At 43.3% G+C, this 21397-nt stretch overlaps 1 protein-coding gene and 1 long non-coding RNA gene across 2 annotated transcripts in view; one reads left to right on the top strand and one right to left on the bottom strand.

The window, feature by feature from the left end:
* Positions 1–9170, bottom strand: part of MBOAT2 (membrane bound glycerophospholipid O-acyltransferase 2) — a 67574-nt gene extending 58404 nt beyond the window's left edge. Inside the window, exon 1 of the mRNA XM_083607302.1 lies at positions 8720–9170. Coding sequence (XP_083463428.1) covers positions 8720–8791 — 72 coding nt within the window. The 5' untranslated portion in view covers positions 8792–9170. The remainder of the gene's footprint in view (positions 1–8719) is intronic.
* On the top strand, positions 91–17342 carry LOC310759877. The gene is made up of 3 exons (XR_014546600.1): positions 91–125; positions 2347–2721; positions 16518–17342. It is a non-coding gene; the product is annotated as an uncharacterized lncRNA (long non-coding RNA).
* Positions 17343–21397: the final 4055 nt, after the last annotated feature.

Genomic DNA, 21397 nt, shown 5'->3' on the forward strand with positions numbered 1-21397 from the left:
TGCTTGACAAGCAAGCAGGTAATAATAGCCAGTGTTAGAAACTCAGATATATAAAGTAGGTGCCAAATACCTCCTTAAACCAAGGTGACAGTCGCCAAAATGGAACATCTACTTGACGTTTTGGGGTAAGGCAGCTCTAAAGAGTCTTATTTTTTCAAATGATAGACTGACTGTGAGTGATTCAAAGACATCTGGCTAGTTCAGATGACTACCTTGAGTTGGGTTAAGGACTCTGAGAACTTAAAGAAGAAAAGTCACTTGATCCAGGGATAGTTCGCATATATACGGGCCTGTTCTGACCTCATTTTCTTAAAGGTGACACGAACCGTTTACAATGTTAAGGATATTCTTCACAACTGTGAGCAGGGGAGTGGGGTGGGGTAAGTGAAGACAAGCTACAACAAGTAACTATAACGTTGATCACTGCTCCTGGCTCAGGCTGCACAGAAAAAGCATTTGGGTTCCTGAAATTCATTCTGATTGTGCAGATAAAAATATAACTGATAGAATTCTACAGGTAAGTTGTATTACTGTGTGAAAACTGTCAAGATTCAATTATCTTCAGTCACGCACCTCCAGATGGTAGAGATGTCAGATGCCATCCTGGTACCCAGGCATCTTCACTTGGCTGGTTGATAGCCCGATGCAAAATGTGCCTGACTAATTTTGAAGACTGGTGATAGTAATGAGGTGGCAGAAGAGGAGCAGCCACTCCAGCAAAGGCAGTGAGGGGACAGTCTCATTGAGGGAAGGGAGGCTATTGGGGAGAGCCAGTGTGGTGTAGTGGTTAAGAGCAGTGGACTCGTAATCTGGTGAACCGGGTTTGATTCCCTGCTCCTTCATATGCAGCTGCTGGGTGACCTTGGGCTAGTCACACTTCTGTGAAGTCTCTTAGCCTCACTCACCTCACAGAGAGTTTGTTGTGGGAGCGGAGGGGAAAGGAGATTGTGAGCCGCTTTGAGACTCCTTAGGGTAGGTAGTGATAAAGCAGGATATCAAATCCAAAATCCAAATCCAAACTCTTGCCCAAGAGCCCTCCTAAACTGAAGCCAACACTAAATTTCCTTGGGTTTGGTTTTGTTCAAAAAAGCTGTATGGTGAGAGTCAAGTGAGAGACAAAAATGTGTGCATACCTGGCCCAGGTAAGCCTCTTTTCAAACTCCATCTCCAGACAAAGCCCACACAAGGCAAATTTTCCACCCCGTTCCTTGCTTTCCCCACTACTAATTACATTTCTTTGGCACGATATAAATTAAAGCATTAGTAGCATTTGAAGAATTGCCGCCTTCCAAAGTAGTGAGAGGCACCAAAGTCTGGTCCTACAGTTAAGGCATACGGATCAGTAGTTACGCTCCTGCTACAGACTCCAACAAAGTGCCAATTTTAGAAGGGTAAGAGGGCTGGAATTTCTCAAATTTGTATCCTAACACTTTCTCTCACAAGAGTATAGTTGAAGATATCGCTTTAAATAAATCTTAGGATCACTGAAAACTAGAGTATATCCCAAGAGGATTTCTGGAGAGTCAGATATGCTGATTCAGTGAGCCTGGGACCCTAAGTGATTGTGCTGCTGCAGACACACACACAGTGGCTGTAGTTCACACATGCTTTAACATGACATGCACTCCACTTCTTATGTGCCTGGTTAAGTGCAGCTTGCCATGCTGGCCACACCCAGAACCAGGGTTAGCAATAGTTAGCTTAAACAAGCCAGCTTCAGAAACCATGATTTGAAGCTAGCTTGTTTTAAACTAACCAGAGTTAACACTAACCAGAGTTTGTCCTGCAAGGCAACATGACAAGCCATAAGTAATCAAACACACAGGTGAAAGAGGAGAAAAAGAGAGGTGGGGAGCATGCAAGCTTGTAGTTTTCTGTGGCTCATTTCCCCTTGGGCACGCTACACTAAACCATGGTTTGGCATGACATTGTCAGGGCAAATAACATGTATACAAGTGAAATCACCAGACCTGAAACCAATTTCTTGAACTAAATTTTCCGACTCTTCTTCTGGTTTAAACACTGTATGACAAGTTGCCATTTGGGCATAGACAAAAAGTCATGGAATTTTCATGTGCACTTGGTCAGCAGACAAAATCTGTTTCCAGACAATCTGTAAAAATATCCAATTTGCAACCCATAATTTGCCATCTACATTTATAAACTAGCTGCTGCTTTGCATCAAGCCATTTCATTACAACAGCAAAGGCTCAAGCCTTTGGCTATACAGAAAATTCATTCCATACAGAAAATATCCCACCAGTAATCATGTTGCACTTGATTTCCCCCCATTCCCAGCCGCTGAAACTCCTGACTTAGAACCTCTCTCTTGTCTCCACAATTCAGAGCAATTTGCTGATGGGGAAGAAGATTTAGATCGTTCTCTACTTTGCCCTGGTCTCTTGAATCTACCATGGCAGCTTTCCCTCTCCAATAGCCAAGAGGCTGTACAGCACCTCTTTTCTATCACAGCTGCCCATTTCTATGGCAACAGAAAAGAAGCAGTGTTAAAACAGATTTTTGTCTTCCACAGTCACCAGGGTCAGACTAAACAAGGGCAAAACAAGGGGCCCAAAGGCCCTTGGTGCAAGCAGAAAAGATCTAATGACAAGTCAAAATGAATAGTGGCAGATAATGAATTCTGGCAGAGATAACTCTGAAGACTAGATGGGAAGGATCTCAATTGTCAACTGACAAGATAAGCCATTCAACAAAGATAAGGTAACAAAGAAATACTGCCTAGCTTTACTTTTTTCCTCCTCCATTCCCAATCCCTTTTCCTTTTGTGTCAGTTACTGGTATTTCAGGCTGTAAATCTGAAACGTTCTTATTGCAATTCTTATGCCGTGCTAGCAGTTCTTTTTTTTTCTTTTTTCTTTTTGCTGAAGAGCAAGGAACAAATTCATGTGCAACATCAGCTCTCGAACATGATCCCTTTTTTCACAATGTGCTATACAAATTAAAGAGATAGGAATTCAGAAAACCCAACTCTACATAAATTAAAATAAAGCAGCTTTATGCCAGTTTCCCAACAATGCAACTAACCAGCAGCAAAGGTGTTGGAAATTAAAAAATAATATTTTTTTTATAATTCCAAGTCTACAACGTGATTTATCATATTTATTCTGTTGATCCTCACTTATCTAGATGCAGAAGAGTACTATCTTTCCCACTGTCCTGAGGCAGAGATATTTCCCAAGTCCATGATTCCATAGGAATGTGAACATGGGACTCTGCCCAACACAGTGCATGATATGATATCAAACTTGTTATAAAGCACCAAAAGTGTACCAGCAAACCGACCCCTTCTCCCAATATTCTTCCTGATTCCTGCCCATCATAGCATTCTAAACACTGAAGCCTGTAGCAAAAAACATTGTTGGGGAATTAACAGCGGATGTTTTGCACTAAGAGCCTAGATAAATACTTTAAAATTTAATTAATAATATTGAAAAAGTAATAATATTGGAAAAAATAATAATATTGAAAAATAAGTGCCTTTTTAATGCTAAAAAGCAGAAGCAGGTTTACCTCTTCCTGAGAAATTGAACCTGCACTTTTTCTTCCTTATAGCTTCACAACCAAGAGGGTTCATGATTTAATTTTAATGAAAAGTTAAAAATTCAAGGAAGGGAACAGGCCCCTACAATCTTGCCCACATCTACATCCCTGGTCATACTATACAACACACATGCATAGCTCCAAAATATGGTTCAAATAAGAACTGGGTCAGAACCTTGTGCCCTCACACAATCTCAGAAACCAGAAGAAAAAAATCCACTTCAAACCATGTTTTTCGAAACCATTTTGAAGTTGAGAAACTAAACGTGATTGGCCGATTTGTATGTCATAGCAAACTACAATTAGCCCTAAATTGCAAACTACAATCTGCAAGCAGGAGAGAAGGAAAAAGGTGTTTCTCCTCTGAACTGAGCCAGATATTCTTTTTCAACACATGGAGAGGAAAAGTTACTTCACTTTATATCACAGACGCCAAAGCTTCTCTTTTTGATTAGCACATAACATAAGGAGCCAATTTCTCATTGCTCTTTGCCACACCCAACACTTGTTCATGATTACCTGACTACACTCTGTGCATTAGTGTGGTTCGTTCCACGTATACATACAAATACACACTCGATTTCCATACAATTGCAGAACTATAACAAACAAAAAAGGCAAAAAACATCCTTCTTGCCTCTTTGAATACTGCAATTGTGCCTACGCATAAATCAACCTGTAGAAAAACCTGTCTTACTCAACAAAATAAGTGTGCTCTTTCAGTCCCTACTATGCTGCTGCACGTGCTGCTGTGGCCAGGAACAAGAGGGAGGGAGGGAGGAAAACACGAAAAATCCCACCTATACCTGAAGCAAGGGCTGGCATGCAATGGACATAAGAGACGAACAAACTGAAATCATGACAACCTGGCGTCAGGAATGTGAAATATGGGTTATGCTTGCTCATCGACCTACAGGGCGGAAAGGTTTCATGGCAAGGGGAGCAAGAGATACTAGTAAAGGGCCCTAAACAAGCCGAAACAACGAAGGGAAAAGAAATGGACCCAGATGGAGCATGCAAAGTTGAAGGCATGAAGGATAGGGGAAGACTGACTAGTCCCCAAAGCTTCAGGATACAATATGAAATGATGACAACTTACTATTTCATACAGAACACCAAACTGTCCTAAGCTGAAGAGACTCAATACACTTTCCCTTACAGCCACGTCTGCTTTTATTCTTGCACTGACAAATTTGCAGTGCACAGTATTCAGCCCAAGATTTGTTAGGTTTTCTCTTCTGAAGATGTTCTTATAATAGTACCATGAAAAGTAAGGCTATGAACAGTCTTCAGTCCAAACCTGCCTTCCGCACCCTGGTGCCTCCAGATGTTTTTGGACATGTTCTGGTCATCATGATTGTGCTAACTGGGGATGGTGGAAGCTGCACATATTAATTTTTATCGCATTTGTATCCCACCTTTCCACCAAGGCATTCAAAGTCGTATGTATGGCCGTTTTTCTCTCCCATCATCTTACCCTAACAATAACCCTGTGAGGTAGGTTAGGCTGAGAGACAGTGTCTGGTCTAAAGTCACCCAGAAGGATTCGTGGCTGAGTGCTGATCCCAGTTTTCCTAGGCATTGTCCAACATCCTGAGGACAAAGGCTGCTTCACACTAAACTTTGATCATCATCAGAAGAGCACAATTATGATTCACCAACCAGGCGGTAGGGGAATGACTTTTTTTCTTATAGGCACCCACTTGTCAACTGAAAGGGCTTGAGCAACTCATTTATGAGGAAAGGTTACAACATCTGGAGCTTCTTAGTATAGAAAAAAGGAGAGTAGGGGGATATGATAGAAATGTACAAAATTATGCACAGTGTGAAGAAACGGGGTTTCCCCCCACCCTACAACCTAAGGCCAATTAGAAAAACCCAATACTACAACCCAAGGCCGTTCAATGAAGCTGAATGTTATAAGATGAAGATGAATGCTCTAAGATTCATGACAGACAAGGAAATCCTTCACACAATATACCAGGCTTCCTCAAACTCGGCCCTCCAGATGTTTTTGGCCTATAACTCCCATGGATCCCTAGCTAGCAGGACCAGTGGTCAGGGATGATGGGAAATGTAGTCTCAAAACATCTGGAGGGCCACGTTTGAGGAAGCCTGCTATATACTATGGAACTCACTCTTACAAGGTATAGCGATGTCCACCAATGGGGCGGCATTAAAAGAGGATTAGATAAATTCATAGAGAATAAGGTGATCGATGGCAACCAGCCATGATAACGATGTTCTGCCTCCACTGTCTGAGGCTGTATGTCTCTAAATACCAGTTGCTGGGAATCCCAAGTGAAAACAGTGCTGTTGGGTTCACGTCCTGCTTGCAGGTTGGCCACTATGAGAACAGGATACAGTGGTACCTCGGTTTACAAACTTAATCCGTTCCGGAAGTCCGTTCTTAAACCAAAGCATTCTTAAACCAAGGCGGGTTTTTTTTCATAGCAGTGGGGGATTCAATTTACAAATGGAACACACTGAATAAATAGGAAGCGGAACATGTTCTGCTTCCAAGGCGAAGTTCACAAACCAAAACACCTACTTCTGGGTTTGCAGCTTTCTTAATCCAAGTTGTTCATAAACTAAACTGTTCTTAAACCAAGGTACCACTGTACTGGATTAGTCCGACCTTTTTTGAATGATTGAGCAGGGTTCTTCTTCATATTTATCAAAAGAATATTTAAACCTTTAAAAAGTTGCAAATACTTATCTCAGAATTTAGAGGTGCCACGCCCACTGCCTTGGGTACAGAACACTGTACCCACAAAATATGCTGCATAATCAAATAGGAGGTTTTTTAAATGTACCACACATTCTGTATAGAGGTGTATCTGTGTCGCAAATTACCAACTCAGTCTTCCCTGCTTCTGGGAATTTTTGAGACTGAACACTATCCACTTTTACACAGCAATTACGTTGGCCATAGGTGTTTGCTATAATGCAACTTAATAAATATGAACAGCAGACATGCCTCCAAGCACTCGGTGAACACATTTTAGAGAAATGCAGTGAACCAGGGACCTTCCATTCATACTCACACCTTGGTGCAGCAACTCTACTGTAGCACTAGTAAGCCCACGGTGAACATATTTCATAAAAGTGTGGAATGGTTGACATGACGTTATACTCAACTGCTAAAATACCAACAGTATTAGCAAAAACGTAGATGAAACCTAGCAGATGCAGCACAGCGAAAGTTGATCCCTGTCCTAATATAAGAATGAAGCACATAATTAATTCACTCCAGGCAACGTTAAGCACATTTTGGTGCCACTGATTTCAGTAGAAAGTTCTCCTCCAATGAAATCAATGGGTCTTAAAGGCCTTAACTTTGACCAGATTGTAACCTTTGTCAGCAAAACCTACATTCGTCCATAAAACAGAATCATATTGCATCATGTACCTGGGAGCACATACTCTCAAACTATCAGGATTCAAATGTTAAGGCATATGAAGTCTATGGTCCGTCCGACAACCTTGCATTCAGCCCCTGATTCAGCTTTGACAGCTTCTTTTAGTTTTGTTTATTGTCAGATACCCTAAACACAGAAATTTTCAGCTCTGCTCAGAAGATATTACAAAAAGTTTTCGGGTGTTTCCAAACTACTACTGCTCTTTTTCTACTTTTCAGAAAGTACTACCAATTATTTTGTAAATGTATCCTTTGTATGGGTAGAGCTTTCTTCACCACAGCATGAGAGTAATTTTCCATTTCTCTCTTACTAAAAACACATCTGTACAGTCTGCCTCAAGTCATTTTTTTAAACTGTGGGGTACATAAAGGGTGTTTTTTTAATGAGAAGATAAATTTTCACACCCATCGTTTACTCACTATGAGATTAGAAGTATCAGCGTGACCAAATACAAGTAAAGGTATTCACTGGACCGCCCACAGATTGAACTTGAGAACTTGAGTTCCACATCTCTCCCCTCCCCCTCCCTGGATATACAAGTCAAGTAAATTGATTTGTGTGCCTCAGTTCCCCCAATGACATGCACTCTTCTTTAGTACAGGTAATGTGCAATGTTTACGAACTTTGCCATCACCTAGCATTTTCAGCTTTTCTGAAAGGGAAAATCAGTATACACATACTATCACATGTATTGCTTCTGTGTAAATATTACAATGCATTGCCTTTATGCAGACTCACGAAATAAATACTCGGCATTCAACTACAGCACACAGCACCCATTAACTGCAAATCGTTAAAGCTTCCCAATGTCTGGCGCCCCACAAGTCCCTCTCTCAGCACAAGGAAAAGGAAGATTCCACTCTGCTGTTTCTCCCAAGGCCAAACTGAAACAGATGAAATTCTGCCCCCCAAGGAGGTCAAATGGGAATTTTGCCACAGGTTTTAATAGAGCCAGGACTTCCCCCACAGCCAACAAAATAGCTCAAGGCTTCTGGTTCCCAGTTTCCTATTTTAAAGTCTCTGGGTTGTACACAAAGTACATTTCTAACAACGCTGCTTTTGGGGAAATAACTGTGATTTAAACGCTTATCGATCACGGTTTGGAAAGTAGCAGTTTATGCACATCAATAAGCTTATCACTCTTCCCTATAGCACCTGTAACCAAAACGTCGTTTTCCCCAATGATTAAAAAAAAATACAATACGACCTTGAGATAGTTAAAACACCCGCTTAATTATTATTATTATTATTATTATTCAGCAACAGAATTTTGCCAATGCAGAGGCTTAAAAGAGGCGGCTATCTAAACGGTAGGCAAAAGCAACCACACATAACACACCCTAAGAACATGATGGCACATACAAAAGGGTGGATGTGTGCAGATGCATAATCACCCCAACACACACACACCCTCTCCAGATTCCTCCTTTTTTTGCGCACAATATACAGCACTGAACAGAGAGGAAAAAAGAGATGCAAGATAGGCAGAAGATGCAGAAACGCATGTAAAAATCTAATGACCGGGGGCGGGAATCTGCTACTTTCGGGTGGGCAATGTGGGGTGGGGTTGCAAAGGGGGAGGAATGCAAGCTCGGAAACACAGAAAAAGGGGGAAGGGATAAGATGGGGGGTGGGGAGGGAGGAACTACATCCTATTCTCATTCCCTCTAAAAGCAGGAGGGCGGCTGCTCTTTGCTGCTCCTGCAGCCGCCGCCGCCGCCGCCGCCGATCCTCACCTGGTCTATGGGCAGCCGAACGGCGTTGCTGAGCGGCTGCAGCAGCGTGGAGCCGGTGGTGCTGGTGGTCATGGCGAAGGAAGCTCGCTCTCCCCCCCGACCCCCGACCCACCCCCCGCCCCGCAACTCCGGGGCCGGCCCGGGAAGGATGGGGAAGCGGGGCGAGAGAGGAAAGCGGGAAGAAGAAGGACCAGCCGCCGCCGCCGCCGCCGCCGCTTCTCCCCTCAGAAGAACATCAGTCAACAGCGGCAGCGAGGAGGCGAAGGGAAAAAAAAAAAGCCCCAACCCTCAGCGGCGTCGTGACAACAAGGGAGGCGGGACGGGGATGAGGAGAAAACTCCGAAGTGACAGCGCCGCCGCCCAATCGCGGGGCACCCGAGGAGGCGGAACCGTAAGTGGCACCGGCGGCGCTCAATCCGGACGCGACCCTGCTCTTGAGTGACGGCGCCGCGCAGGGAAGGGCGCCAATTGCTGCCCAGCCGAGGCAGGGCAAAGGAGGAGGCTTCTTTTTGCGGGTTGGGGGTGAGGGGAGAGAGGGAGGTCGAGGCTGGCTGGCTGGCTGGCTCGGCCGGGGAAGATGGTGCCTTTGCAAGCGGCCGCTTCTGGGGAAGAGGGAGGAGGGGAGAGAAGGAAGGAGGTTGCGGGTTCATGCACTTGTTTCAGTGGGGTGTTGGGGCGCGCGGGCAAGCTGGAGAGGCGCGCGCGTCGGAGCGGGGCGCCCCCTCGTTTAATGGGGTGTGGGACACAATAGGGGCAGGTTGCTTTGGAGGGAAGTGGAGAGGCGCAGATAGGAAGGGGCGGAGTGCTTCTCAGGTAGGCGACCTGGTTCGGGTTCCGTCTACCTTTATGGGGGATGCATCCCAGGCAGGGAAGTCCGCCCGCCCCTGCGCCGTGGCCCTTGCAATCATTTAGCAGGGTCATCTCCCCCTTGCAAGCATTTTTCAGGGTCATGTGTGTGTGTATGTGTCCCAAAAGCCACCTGCAAAGATGAATACACTCTTTTAAAGAAGCCATGCACTTCGAAAATAGCAGCAGCAGCGCCGCGGCACCTTCGCTGCCGGGACCCGCTGAAAACGTCACAAAGGTTTTGTGACGTAACTTGGCAAGTTTTGTGCAGGGTTGGGAGTTCAGCAAAACAAGGGAATGGGCGGATAGTGTGTTCCTGGACATGACGGAGAGGAGAACCCCAGGTTGTAGTTAGTAACCATTCTGAGGGATCGAAAAGATAGGTGCGACCTGGTTTGCCTGTGCATGTGAGAGGAATACTTTCCTTACACCCAGGTCCTCAGGCACAGGAAAATACTGCTGTTGGTTTATATAGGTACTTGCATGCTTCTTTCCTTCTTTTTAGCCTACAGGGGCATTCAAAACAGCTTGTAAAATATTCTCCGTATAAGCACACTAAAATCTGGTGCAGGAGCAGAGATTGCATGGCATCCACAAGGAACCAGGACTATCTAGGCAGGATTTCTGACATTCATGCAACTCCCTTTGAGGTTTTCTGAGGCAAGGGACTGGGGTTAAGTGGTGGGATCTCACTCAGCCCAGATGGCAGAGGCAGCCTTCAGTCCCTGGTTGGCAGTTGCCAGGCAACACCTAAGGCCCTCTGAAGTAAAGGGGTGGGCCTGGGCAACTGGATCCCTCTCACCCTGAACAGAATCATAGAATTGTGGAGTTGAGAGGGACCCGAATGGGTCATCTAGTCCAACCCCCTGTAATGCAGAAATGTGTTACCCAACATGGGGCTCGAACCCATGAACCTGAAATTAGAGTCTCATTCTCTGTAATGGTTGCTTTGTGGGGCCTTCCCCACAGTTGGCTACTTACAAATTTTGTCCGTTGTTTTTTCTAAAACTGTTCAAATATTCATCTAGTACATTTTGAAGTTCTCTTTTGAGGATTTGAGCCATTTCATTAGTTATTCCTGCAGTTGGTTAAATCCCTCAGAAGCAGATGCAATTTGCAGGTAGCTGTGTTGTCTCATTGGACAAAGCCCAAAAGCAACTGTAGTATGATATCCTATGTCGGGAGTGGAGACCACTTGGCACTCGCTCCCACCCCCACCCCCCAAATTGGGTATTTAATTTTTATATTAGTAAAAAAACTAATAGAGCCAGTGTGGTGTAATGGTTAAGAGCGGTAGTCTCGTAATCTGGGGAACCAGGTTCGCGTCTCCGCTCCTCCACATGCAGCTGCTGGGTGACCTTGGGCCAGTCACACTTCTTTGAAGTCTCTCAGCCCCACTCACCTCACAGAGTGTTTGTTGTGGGGGAGGAAGAGAAAGGAGAATGTTAGCTGCTCTGAGACTCCTTCGGGTAGTGATAAAGCGGGATATCAAATCCAAACTCTTCTCTTCTTCTAATATTGGGGGGAGGGTTTAACCAGATATCTTAGAGCATGGGCTGAGAACATTAGGCCCAGTGACCAAATGTGCCCCCGTCTATCAGGACTCTCCCCATCCCACAACCCCTCCCCAGCTCTGTTATTGAGTGTTTTTACTGGTTCAGGTGTGTCCTTCACCTGTTGTAAAGCTTTTTAGTTACTTTAAATACAGGGTAGAGAAAGGTGTTGCGTGTTTGTAGAGACTAGCCTACTGTACAAAGGCAAGTCTGCCCAGATTTGCCCCTAGCCCCAGAAAGGAATGCAGCTGAAAAAAGTTCATCACCCCGTCCTGTGTTGTTCTTACATTCATGTAAGCCCACTAGCATCCAAGAGCCCTCAAAAAAAAGAAAGGAATTTCCCTCTGTTGCTCAAAATGCACTATGTGAGCATTTAAATTGTACCTCCACATCTCAAAATCCATCACTTACCAATATTTTCACAGGAAAGATGCAAAAAGCAGGAGGGGAGGACATTGCTCAGAATAACTTGAAGCATGTCTTTAGTCCTGTACAAGAAGCAATGTCATAGATTCTAATGACTCAAAATCTGGAAGGAGAGTTGAACAATGGAACAACCTGCCTTAATATTTACCCAACCCTGTTCTCAAGCTACGTTCACCATTTTCTCACTTCAAAGAGTGACTTTTCCTTTTGTGAACATTTTCAAGGAAAACTAAGATAAGCAATTACTGTATGCAGTTACTGTAGGCCCCCCCCCAAAAAAGTCCTAGGTGATGTGTTCCTAGGCCACCGTGCCAAGCGGTTCTGGCCTTGGTGTGATGCTGCCTCCCCAGTGACTCGTGGGTCACTATCCTGTCCTGGCTCTGCGAGTGCCATGGGTAGCCCCCATCTGCGGAATGGTGCACAGTGAATGAGGCGGATTAATCTAATGACAATGTAATTTATATAATTAATTGCATATGAATCACTAGTCAGGAAAAGTGGGTGGGGCCACAGGTGAGTACTCCTGGGGTAGTAGGCTGCATTCCAACCATGCAAAAGTCATACTCCCATCCTTCATCCAGACAAGTAAGGGGCATTATCACATTCCAGCCAGACAAAAGCATTTGAAGAGAGGGTTGTATTCTGTGGAGAACCCCAAGGGCCAGATAAATAGGCCGCATTTGGCCCCCAAGCTGAGGTTCCTCACCTCTGCTTTAGAATCTGAGTCTTCAAGAAGGCATTTCCAGAAAGATCTTCCAAGTCATGTGTTGAATTACCTCACCTCACTTGGCAAGAAGCCCATGTACAAGCATTAGGATAATAGATCTGGCTATATTTCAGTATACGTTTTCCATAGTTCCTCTTCAAGTGTTGATTTCTGAATATCAATACTCAGAATGCTGAATCAGCCCACAATTATTTCACAGCAGAGCCTCTGTTACAGCTAGGGAAATAATGGTTGTGCTTTTCAGTAATCTCCATTGTGTTTGATATTCAGAGCACTATTCAATACCGTGGTATCTACAGATGCTTCAGGTCACAGACACTTCAGGTTACAGACTCCACTAACCCAGAAATAGTACCTTAGGTTAAGAACTTTGCTTCAGGATGAGAACAGAAATTGCGAGGTGGCGGCGCAGTGGTAGCTAAAGTGGTACCTCAGGTTAAGAACAGTTTCAGGTTAAGAACGGACCTCCAGAACGAATTAAGTTCTTAACTCAAAGTACCACTGTATATTAACTAGATAGAGAGTTTGGGTGTGATACAATGGGTTTTTGAGTCACCATATTCAAAGCCTTGCTCAACAATTTGGCCTTCCTTTGTTTGATTGTGTATTCAGAGTTTGGGCTATCCCAGAGGTACCATTCACTTGCTTAAATACACACATCTAAGTGAGTTTTAAAACACACTTTCCACACCTTGGTCATTTGCAGATGTCATTTTTAAAGGATTTTCTTTTATTTTTATTTCTTTAAATCCAAATCCTAAGAGAAAGAATTCTACCTTTAGGGCATAATTAAAAACGAACAGGATGCACAAGCCTAGCTTTTTCTTTTATGAAACTGGAGGCAAATAAGCATTACCTAATTAACAAAAGGAAGAGAAAATAAAAACTGCCATTGTCCTTGGGGAAGTTGCGGAAATTATATTGCACAGGAAGTTAAGATGATGACTCTATCTGTACTGTGTACTTTTGCCCTTTTCTGTAGAAACAGAAGAGCTATTTCTCCACATATAGCAAACATCGGGTCTCACCCGACAGGGCCATTTAGTTCTTTCATTCAGGAAGGTGAAACACACAGCTTCAGGCAGTGTAATTTAGGTAGATAGCTAAAGCCAGGAATTGATATCTGAGAGACTGTAAAGTCTTCACCCTACCAGGGGAGGGGGAGTAAGACAAAAGGGGCATTTGATGCTGTACTTCAGGCAACGAAATATTGGGCTGGCACTGTTTGACCATGATCCTTGCCTCTGCCCCTTGCTTTTTTCTTTTTCTTTTGCCTGATCCAAAGCATAGCCCCTGGTCTGTCTTCAACTACATTATTTACCTGTGGGCTTCCAACTGCCTACGCCAGCACTGCACCTCAGCAGTGGTTTGTCTCTGAGCTTGATATAAGCTTGACACAAGTTCTGCTCCCTGGTCTTCAGGCAAAATCTCTTATTTATTTAATATTTATATCCCACTTCATAGCTCCAAGAGACTGTCAAAATAGCTTACAAAAGATTCTCAAAATGAAATCACACTAAAATCAGCACGAGAACAGAAATTGGATGAGGTCTATATGGAACCAGGATTTTTCAGGCAGCACTTCTTGAAGATACTGTCACCCGGTTTGGTGTGACTGGGCCAGTTTGGATACCTATGAAGATACCATCACTCATCTGGAGATTGTGGAGACAGGTTTGCCCGTAAATGGAACTTGTTGGACACCATTTTGAATCAAGATGGCAGACTGAACCATTCCAAACTGCGCCAATTTGAACACCTCTGAAGATTTGTCCTGTCTCAAGTGCAGTTACTTTTCATTCAAAAAATTGTTTTTCTTTGTTCAAAAACATAGGAGGACAAAATTTCCATGGCACCACAGACTACCTAGATGAGGGGGAGTCCATATGCTGAAAATGTTGGTGCGTGTGGAAGGTTGGTGCCCTTCATTATGAGACTCTTGCAGGATACATGCCATTTAAAGCACCAAGAGAGCTATGTTCTTCAAAGCAAAAATACTTGAGAAAATATAGTACTTAAAAGTCAGATGGTTCCAACTTGGAGTGTTCTTGGCCTTTATGGGCACAGCAAGTGATAGGATTAAGCCAGGCATAGTCAACCTCAGCCCTCCAGATGTTTTGGGACTACAATTCCCATCATCCCTGACCACTGGTCCTGTTAGCTAGGGATCATGGGAGTTGTAGTCCCAAAACATCTGGAGGTCCGAGGTTGCCTATGCCTGGATTAAGCTTAAAGAACTAGCAGGAAGATACAACAGGCTTGTTCATACGACCATGATATGTGAAGGAATGGATAATGCTGCTGCTTGATCTGGAATGCACTATGGATACAGTGCAGAATTACCACAATCCTTGCTCAGGAGCCTAAAGGAGCTTCCAGACTCTTTCTGTTTTGGGGTAGGATCCAATCACACGACAGCAAATTCAGATTGCAAAATTGAAGCTTGTTTGCTACTCTTGCACCACAAACCTGCTTACGCCCCCCCCCCACCAATCAAGGCTTTTTACAACAAGAAAAGGAAGAGAGGCCAAGCACTGGCATGGGTTGCCATATGTCCTCTTTTTCCAGGGAACATCCTCTTTTTTGTAGGTAGAGTCGTCATAGCGATCCATAGTTAAAAGTAGGAGTCGCCCATTGTGTCCTCTTTTTTGCTCTTCAAAATATGGCAACCCAACACAAAAACAATCTCTAGGAAATGCTTTCTTTTCTCTCTCAACTATGAAGCAGCCATAGGCACAGATCTTAAAGCTCACAGTCAAATTGTTGAGATTATTAGGATTATTATTTGATGAAAGCCTTTCGAATGAGGCTTGAGTGGGAAGTAAGTCATACTTTCATGACAAGAAGTCATTGAACGCAGCCAAATGTGATGCCACTCAAGCAATTACTGTTTGCAGAGACAGACAGCATGCTTAATATAGTGCCTTTTCTGTTCCTTCTTTTGCAAACAGCCCATAGCACCAAATGTTGTTGTGCTAAATAATACGAGGGATTCCAATAAGGGTGGCAGCCATGAAAGGCATGTCACTGCAAGCTCCAGGCCTTCCCCACTGTTATCTGGCTCCCGGCCCAGTTTCTGGCCTCTTTCATGCCCTGATAAGGGGAAGAGAGAAGCCCTCTCGAGGGAGATGTCCACCGCAGACTTTGGTCGCCCACAGCTGACCTCACCACAACCAGCCACTACCAAGAAGTCTTCCCCAAATAGGAATCCTACTGCAGACAGAGGAAGTGAAATGGAATCTGTGACGGTGATAAATTATGCTACTTCAGCCATAGGTGGCTTATTTAAATACCACACAGGCCAAGGCTCTTCCCACAGGGGCAGGGTGTTCTCTGCAGTTATTCATAGAAACCATGTGGTGGTTTTGAGGTGTGGTGGAAGGCAGTGCTGTGGCCCTATGACAATATCCATGAGTGTATATGTGACATAGATCCCAGGGCTGCACTGGCTTCTGAGCAGTCTTCCTGCTAGACCTTTGGTCTCATCCAGGAGAGCGATTTTTCTGTTCACATTATGTTATAATGAGCATTCTTGATAGTAGATTCATTTGTGACTGAATGGAGTTTTGGGCTTCCAGTTGAAATGGGTGATAGCAGCTTTTAGATATAGATAGATATATACATAGAGATAGATAGATACAGTGGTACCTCGGGTTACATACGCTTCAGGTTACATACTCTTCAGGTTACAGACTCCGCTAACCCAGAAATATTGCTTCAGGTTAAGAACTTTGCTTCAGGATGAGAACAGAAATTGTGCTCCTGCGGCGCGGCAGCAGCAGGAGGCCCCATTAGCTAAAGTGATCTTCAGGTTAAGAACAGTTTCAGGTTAAGTACGGACCTCCGGAACGAATTAACTACTTAACCCGAGGTATCACTGTAAGTAGGTAGATAGGTAGATAGACAGACAGACAGATAGATTCCATAGCCCCTGGAGCTCTGCAGCTTCCCTGGCATATTGAGATTGCAAAATGATAAACCAAATATTAAACATAAATTGAAAGGAGATCATAGATTGGTCATATGTTTGTTCATTCTATCACATTTGCTACACATGTTTCCTGACAGCTGCATGCACCTTAACAGTGCCAAATTAAAGAATAATTCATTTGGAAATATCACCACACTTGTGATGATTTTTAATTCCACTCATGTTCTCTATCTGTGGTTTACTACTTCCTTCCATAATCATTACACTTATAAGGAAGGTTATCTCATCATACTATCTTAAATTTCTGCATTTCAGGGGATTTCCTTCCTCTCCTGACAACTGAAAGTAGAACCATTGGTCTTCTAACAAGAGCTAGATGATTCCTTATCCCGTGGCTCAACATAACATTGTTGGCTGCTTCCAGTCATTCTGTGCATTGAGGAGTTCCAGTGACAGTGTTCTCGAATGTTTTTGTTTGCTTTGAATGAGGAACAGAGGAAGGTGCCACATGCTGTCAGACCACTGATCCATCTAGCCCATGATGATGACGACGACAACGATGATTATAAATATTTATACCCCACCCATCTGGCTGGGTATTGTCAACACTGCCTGACAGCAGGTTTTCAGGCAGGAATGTTTTCTGGTTCCACGTAGGGATGCCAGGATTGAACTTTGAGCCTTTTTCATGCAAGGCATGCACCTTTGAAATATTTGCTTTATATACAAATGTGCAAGCAGAGCATAACTGGAAGCACAGAGGCACTCTTGTGAGGCAGCAAATCTCCTCCTCAACAAGACACCCGGACAGAGATGCCCCACATCTAACACAGTATCTTCAGCCTGGCTTTGCTCCAAACTGTAAAAGCTTATTTCTTCACATGATCAATATACATCTTCTCCCTCCTCTTAGCTAAAGCAGGGATGACCTTCCTAAGCTCTCAACCTGGCTATCTTCTTCAAAGCATTGAATAAAGATCTCTAAATATCAAGGAACTATCTTTTAACAGCGAGCTGCTCAGCTGGCCATTCTGGCAATCTGCTTAGCAAAGGAATGGGTTGCTACAGGAGATGCTCTACTATGGGTTTTCACTGCTAGGACTTGCATAGAAAGATAATAAAAATTCAGAATGCTCCGCCCTTTCCTTCCCACAAGGAAGAATGTGAGTTGCTTTTAGAGCCGCCCCTTCAAAGCTTTGTTGAGGTTATTGTTCCCTCAATCAGTCTCATATTGTCTTCATATCACGATGAAGAAGGTGTTGATCTATTGCTCACAATTCATTATTTTGTCATTTCCGTTAAGACTTCTCTGCTGGATGTACAATCCAATTGGGGGTGGGGGAAAGTCTCCAGTTCTGATGATTTTGAGAAGAGTTAATAATTCAGACACACAGTTTATTATATATAATATTACTTCTCTGCCTTCCCCATTCTCTCTTTACTGTTTGAAATAACCTGATCATTTAGGCATTTTTCTAGCTCAGTTACAACCAGCAATTTCGCTTGAATGAAGATCAGTATTGTTTATCCTACTATAGGTGATAGTTAGCTCATTAATGCCAAATGTCTGCGTTATCAGCTCTGCTTTGTGAATGACCACTGTCATTATTTTACATACACTGATAAGCTTTAATGAAATTATCATAGTTCATTTTCATGCACTTCATTTTTTCTGACCCCGCTCCATGCATCTGGTGAACTCTAATCCACAAAATCTTATGCCATTAAAAATTGTTAGCCTTTAAGATTCCACAAGACTCTTTGCTTAGGCTATATTAAAATGTAGTGATGTATGGAAGTGAGAGCTAGACCATAAACAACGGTGATTGCTGAAGAATTGATGCTTTTGAATTATGGTGCTGGAGGAGACTCTTGAGAGTCCCATGGACTGCAAGAAGATCAAACCTCTCCATTCTTAAGGAAATCAGCCCTGAGTGCTCACTGGAAGGACAGATCGTAAAGCTGAGGCTCCAATACTTTGGCCACCTCATGAGAAGAGAAGACCCTGATGTTGGGAAAGATGGGAGGGCACAAGGAGAAGGGGACGACACAGGACGAGATGGTTGGACAGTGTTCTCGAAGCTACCAGCATGAGTTTGACCAAACTGCAAGAGGCAGTGGAAGACAGGAGTGCCTGGTGTGCTCTGGTCCATGGGGTCACGAAGAGTCGGACACGACTACACGACTAAACAACAACAATAACAACAACAACATATTAAAAGACTGGTGTAGCTACTTAGTGATCATAAAACTGTATCACTTTTTAAAAAATAAATAAAAAGAGCAGTATCTGAAGCAGGGTTTCCCAAACTTGGGTCTCCAGCTGTTTTTGGGGACTACAATTCCCATCTTCCCTGACCACTGGTCCTGCTAACTATGGATGCTGGGAGTTATAGTCAAATAACCACCAGAGATCCAAGTTTGGTAAATCCTGATCTAAGCCGACCTTTCTCCACCTGGTTCCCTCCAGATGTTGGATTGCAACTCCCATCATCCCTGAACATTGCCCATGCTAGCTGGGGCTGATGGGAAATGTAGTCCAAAGGATCTGGAGGGTGCTATGTTAAGGAAGGCTGATCTAAAGGAGGCAGAGAATTCCACTGTCAATTAGCAAGACATCTATCTCCTGCCTATGTGGTGAGTGTTATCAAAGATGTACAGTACAGTGGTACCTTGGTTCTCGAACAGCTTAGTTGTCAAACAAATCAGCTCCCGAGCGCTGCAAACCCGGAAATAAGTGTTCTAGTTTGCGAATGTTTTCCGGAAGCTGAACATCCGACGTGATGTTTCCACTTGAGTGCAGAAAGCTCCTGTAGCCAATTGGAAGCCACGCTTTGATTTTTGAATGCTTTTGGGAGTCGAAAGGACTCCCGGAATGGATTAAGTTTGAGGACCAAGGTACCACTGTACTACTTTTTACTGGAGTCCTGAACACACTTACTAGGGTGTAAGTCCCATTGATCATAGTGAGACATTCTTCTGAGTGGGCATGTATAGGATTGTGCTGTTATTCTGCGATGTGTAGGCAGAGATAGTGAGAACAGCACACTTTCTCAGCCATCTGAATGCTTGAAACAGCAGGCTAGGGAATGTTTAGTTATTTGTAAAACTGTTCACAGTAGGCATGCAAGCCTACTGCTTCAAGTCTCATATTCTGGCCTAGAAGTCAATAATAAAAAAATAAATGGTTTACTGGTGCAATCCTGCACATCTACTCAGAAGTAAATCCCACTGATTAGCATTTTAATATTGGGAATAGGCACCTATATAACAATGCTTAGTGCTTTCCACAGTATCTGATGTGTACTGCTCAAGTTCCTTTTCTTTAAAAAAAAATATTTAAACTTTTCAAGTTTATACATTTCATTAGTTTTACAATTAATTTAACATTTCCTAGTTTGACTTCCTTTCCCCTCTTTGTGTGGTTCCTTAAATTTATTTATTTTTTAGTATCTTCTGCATATCCACATTCATTTAATTTGCTCCCTTAATTATCTGCTTTAAATATATACTCTTATGAAACCACTCAGGTTTCATTTATTTATTTAAAACATTTCCAGGCTGCTTTTCTAGGCAAAAGCATCCATCCAAAGTGACTTGCCATTTAAAAAATACAATATTTAAAAATTTGAATGCTTCATTAAAAAAAAATTTTTTTTTTACAAAACTGGAGAGAACTTAATTGCGGCAGACCATCCAACCATGCTGTTAAGTATGTAGAAAACCAACAAGGTAATAAAGCCAACACCCTCCCATTACCTTTCCCCTGGTGAGATTGACTGTGGGATATTCTTCCCGCCTGCTTACTCATTTCCATCTGGGTGTTGATTTAGGAACCATATGCCCAGTAGTCTCAGAGATATGAACGTGGAGCCTGTCGGTTGAAAGTAAATAAATCCGGGTGAGGCCAAAGCAGTTGTTAGGGCACGATCCAAGGTGTGGCAGAAAGATTGTGCTGACCTCTCCCACCTCACTTGTTTTCTGCAAATTCAAAAAAGGGATGGACTATGTTTGCACAGGTTGAAGAATGTGTGTTCACAGCTAACGCTGTAAGGGTGTTTTTTTGGCAGGGGGAGTGGCTTGCCTTCAGTTCTGAAATGAATGATTAAACTGAAATGCCAGTCAACTGAGCGATGCTAGTAGGTGACCTTTCATTTCAACAACTCACCTTTCCTGGTATGTTCTTGATCATTCTCATAGTTTCTATTATTATTATTATTATTATTATTATTATTATTATTAGCCACTGTGCACAGCTCCCAACATAATATTAATAATAAAAAAGCGACAACATCAAGCATTAAAATATTATTATTATTATTATTATTATTATTATTATTATTATTAGCCACCTTTTTCCCTGACAGGAGCTCAAGGCAATTTCTAGTTAAATTTTTATTTTATTCTATTTATCTTTTGAAGGTGTTGTACACAACCCCTTCCCTTGCACCTTTTTTTCTTTACAACAGCCCTGTGAGGTAGGTTAGGCTGAGAGGTTGTCATTGGCTCAAGCTGACAGATTTATATGTGTATAAAATGTATACGTGTACGGTGGGAGATCAAACACAGGATAAGCTTCCTGATGTAGAATAGAACGTCCCTATTTCCATCCGAGAAATGTGGGAGGATATCCTTTTATTTTAAGCGGCGGGTGAGTGCAATTGACATTTCCCTCGTAGAATAGAGTTGCCAGGCTTGTATTTTCTCCCTTGGAGGGCAAACGACAGCTGGAGAAGGGCAATTTTGGCAGAGGGGGCATACACATACGTGCCCTTGCTACTGCTCCAAACAAAATGGACGCCGTCTATGGCTGCATCTCAATAGAATTAAAAAATTAGAAGTCTGGAGGTGCCTCACAGATCTCCTGCCTATGGCAGCTATTCTTTTCTCCCACCTGCTTCTAACAAAACCTAGAAAAGTAAGAACAGCCTGGCTAGATTAGACTACCCCGGTTACATGCTTTGGCCAACCTGATGTCTCTAAGAAGCCCAGAAGCAGAATATGAGCAGAACAGCACTCATGTCCCCCCAGTAAGTGGTCTTTAAAGGCATTGTGCCTCTTAACCTTGGGGTGCATGATCTAGCCGTTGTGGTGACTAGTGGCCATTGATAGCCTAATCCTCTGTAAGCGTGTCAAATCTCATTTTAAAGCCATCCAAGTCGGTGGCCATTGTTTCAAGCGTTGATTCAGCCATT

This window comes from Podarcis filfolensis, assembly GCF_964270895.1.
Source record: "Podarcis filfolensis genome assembly, chromosome: 3".
Taxonomy (NCBI): Eukaryota; Metazoa; Chordata; class Lepidosauria; order Squamata; family Lacertidae; genus Podarcis; species Podarcis filfolensis.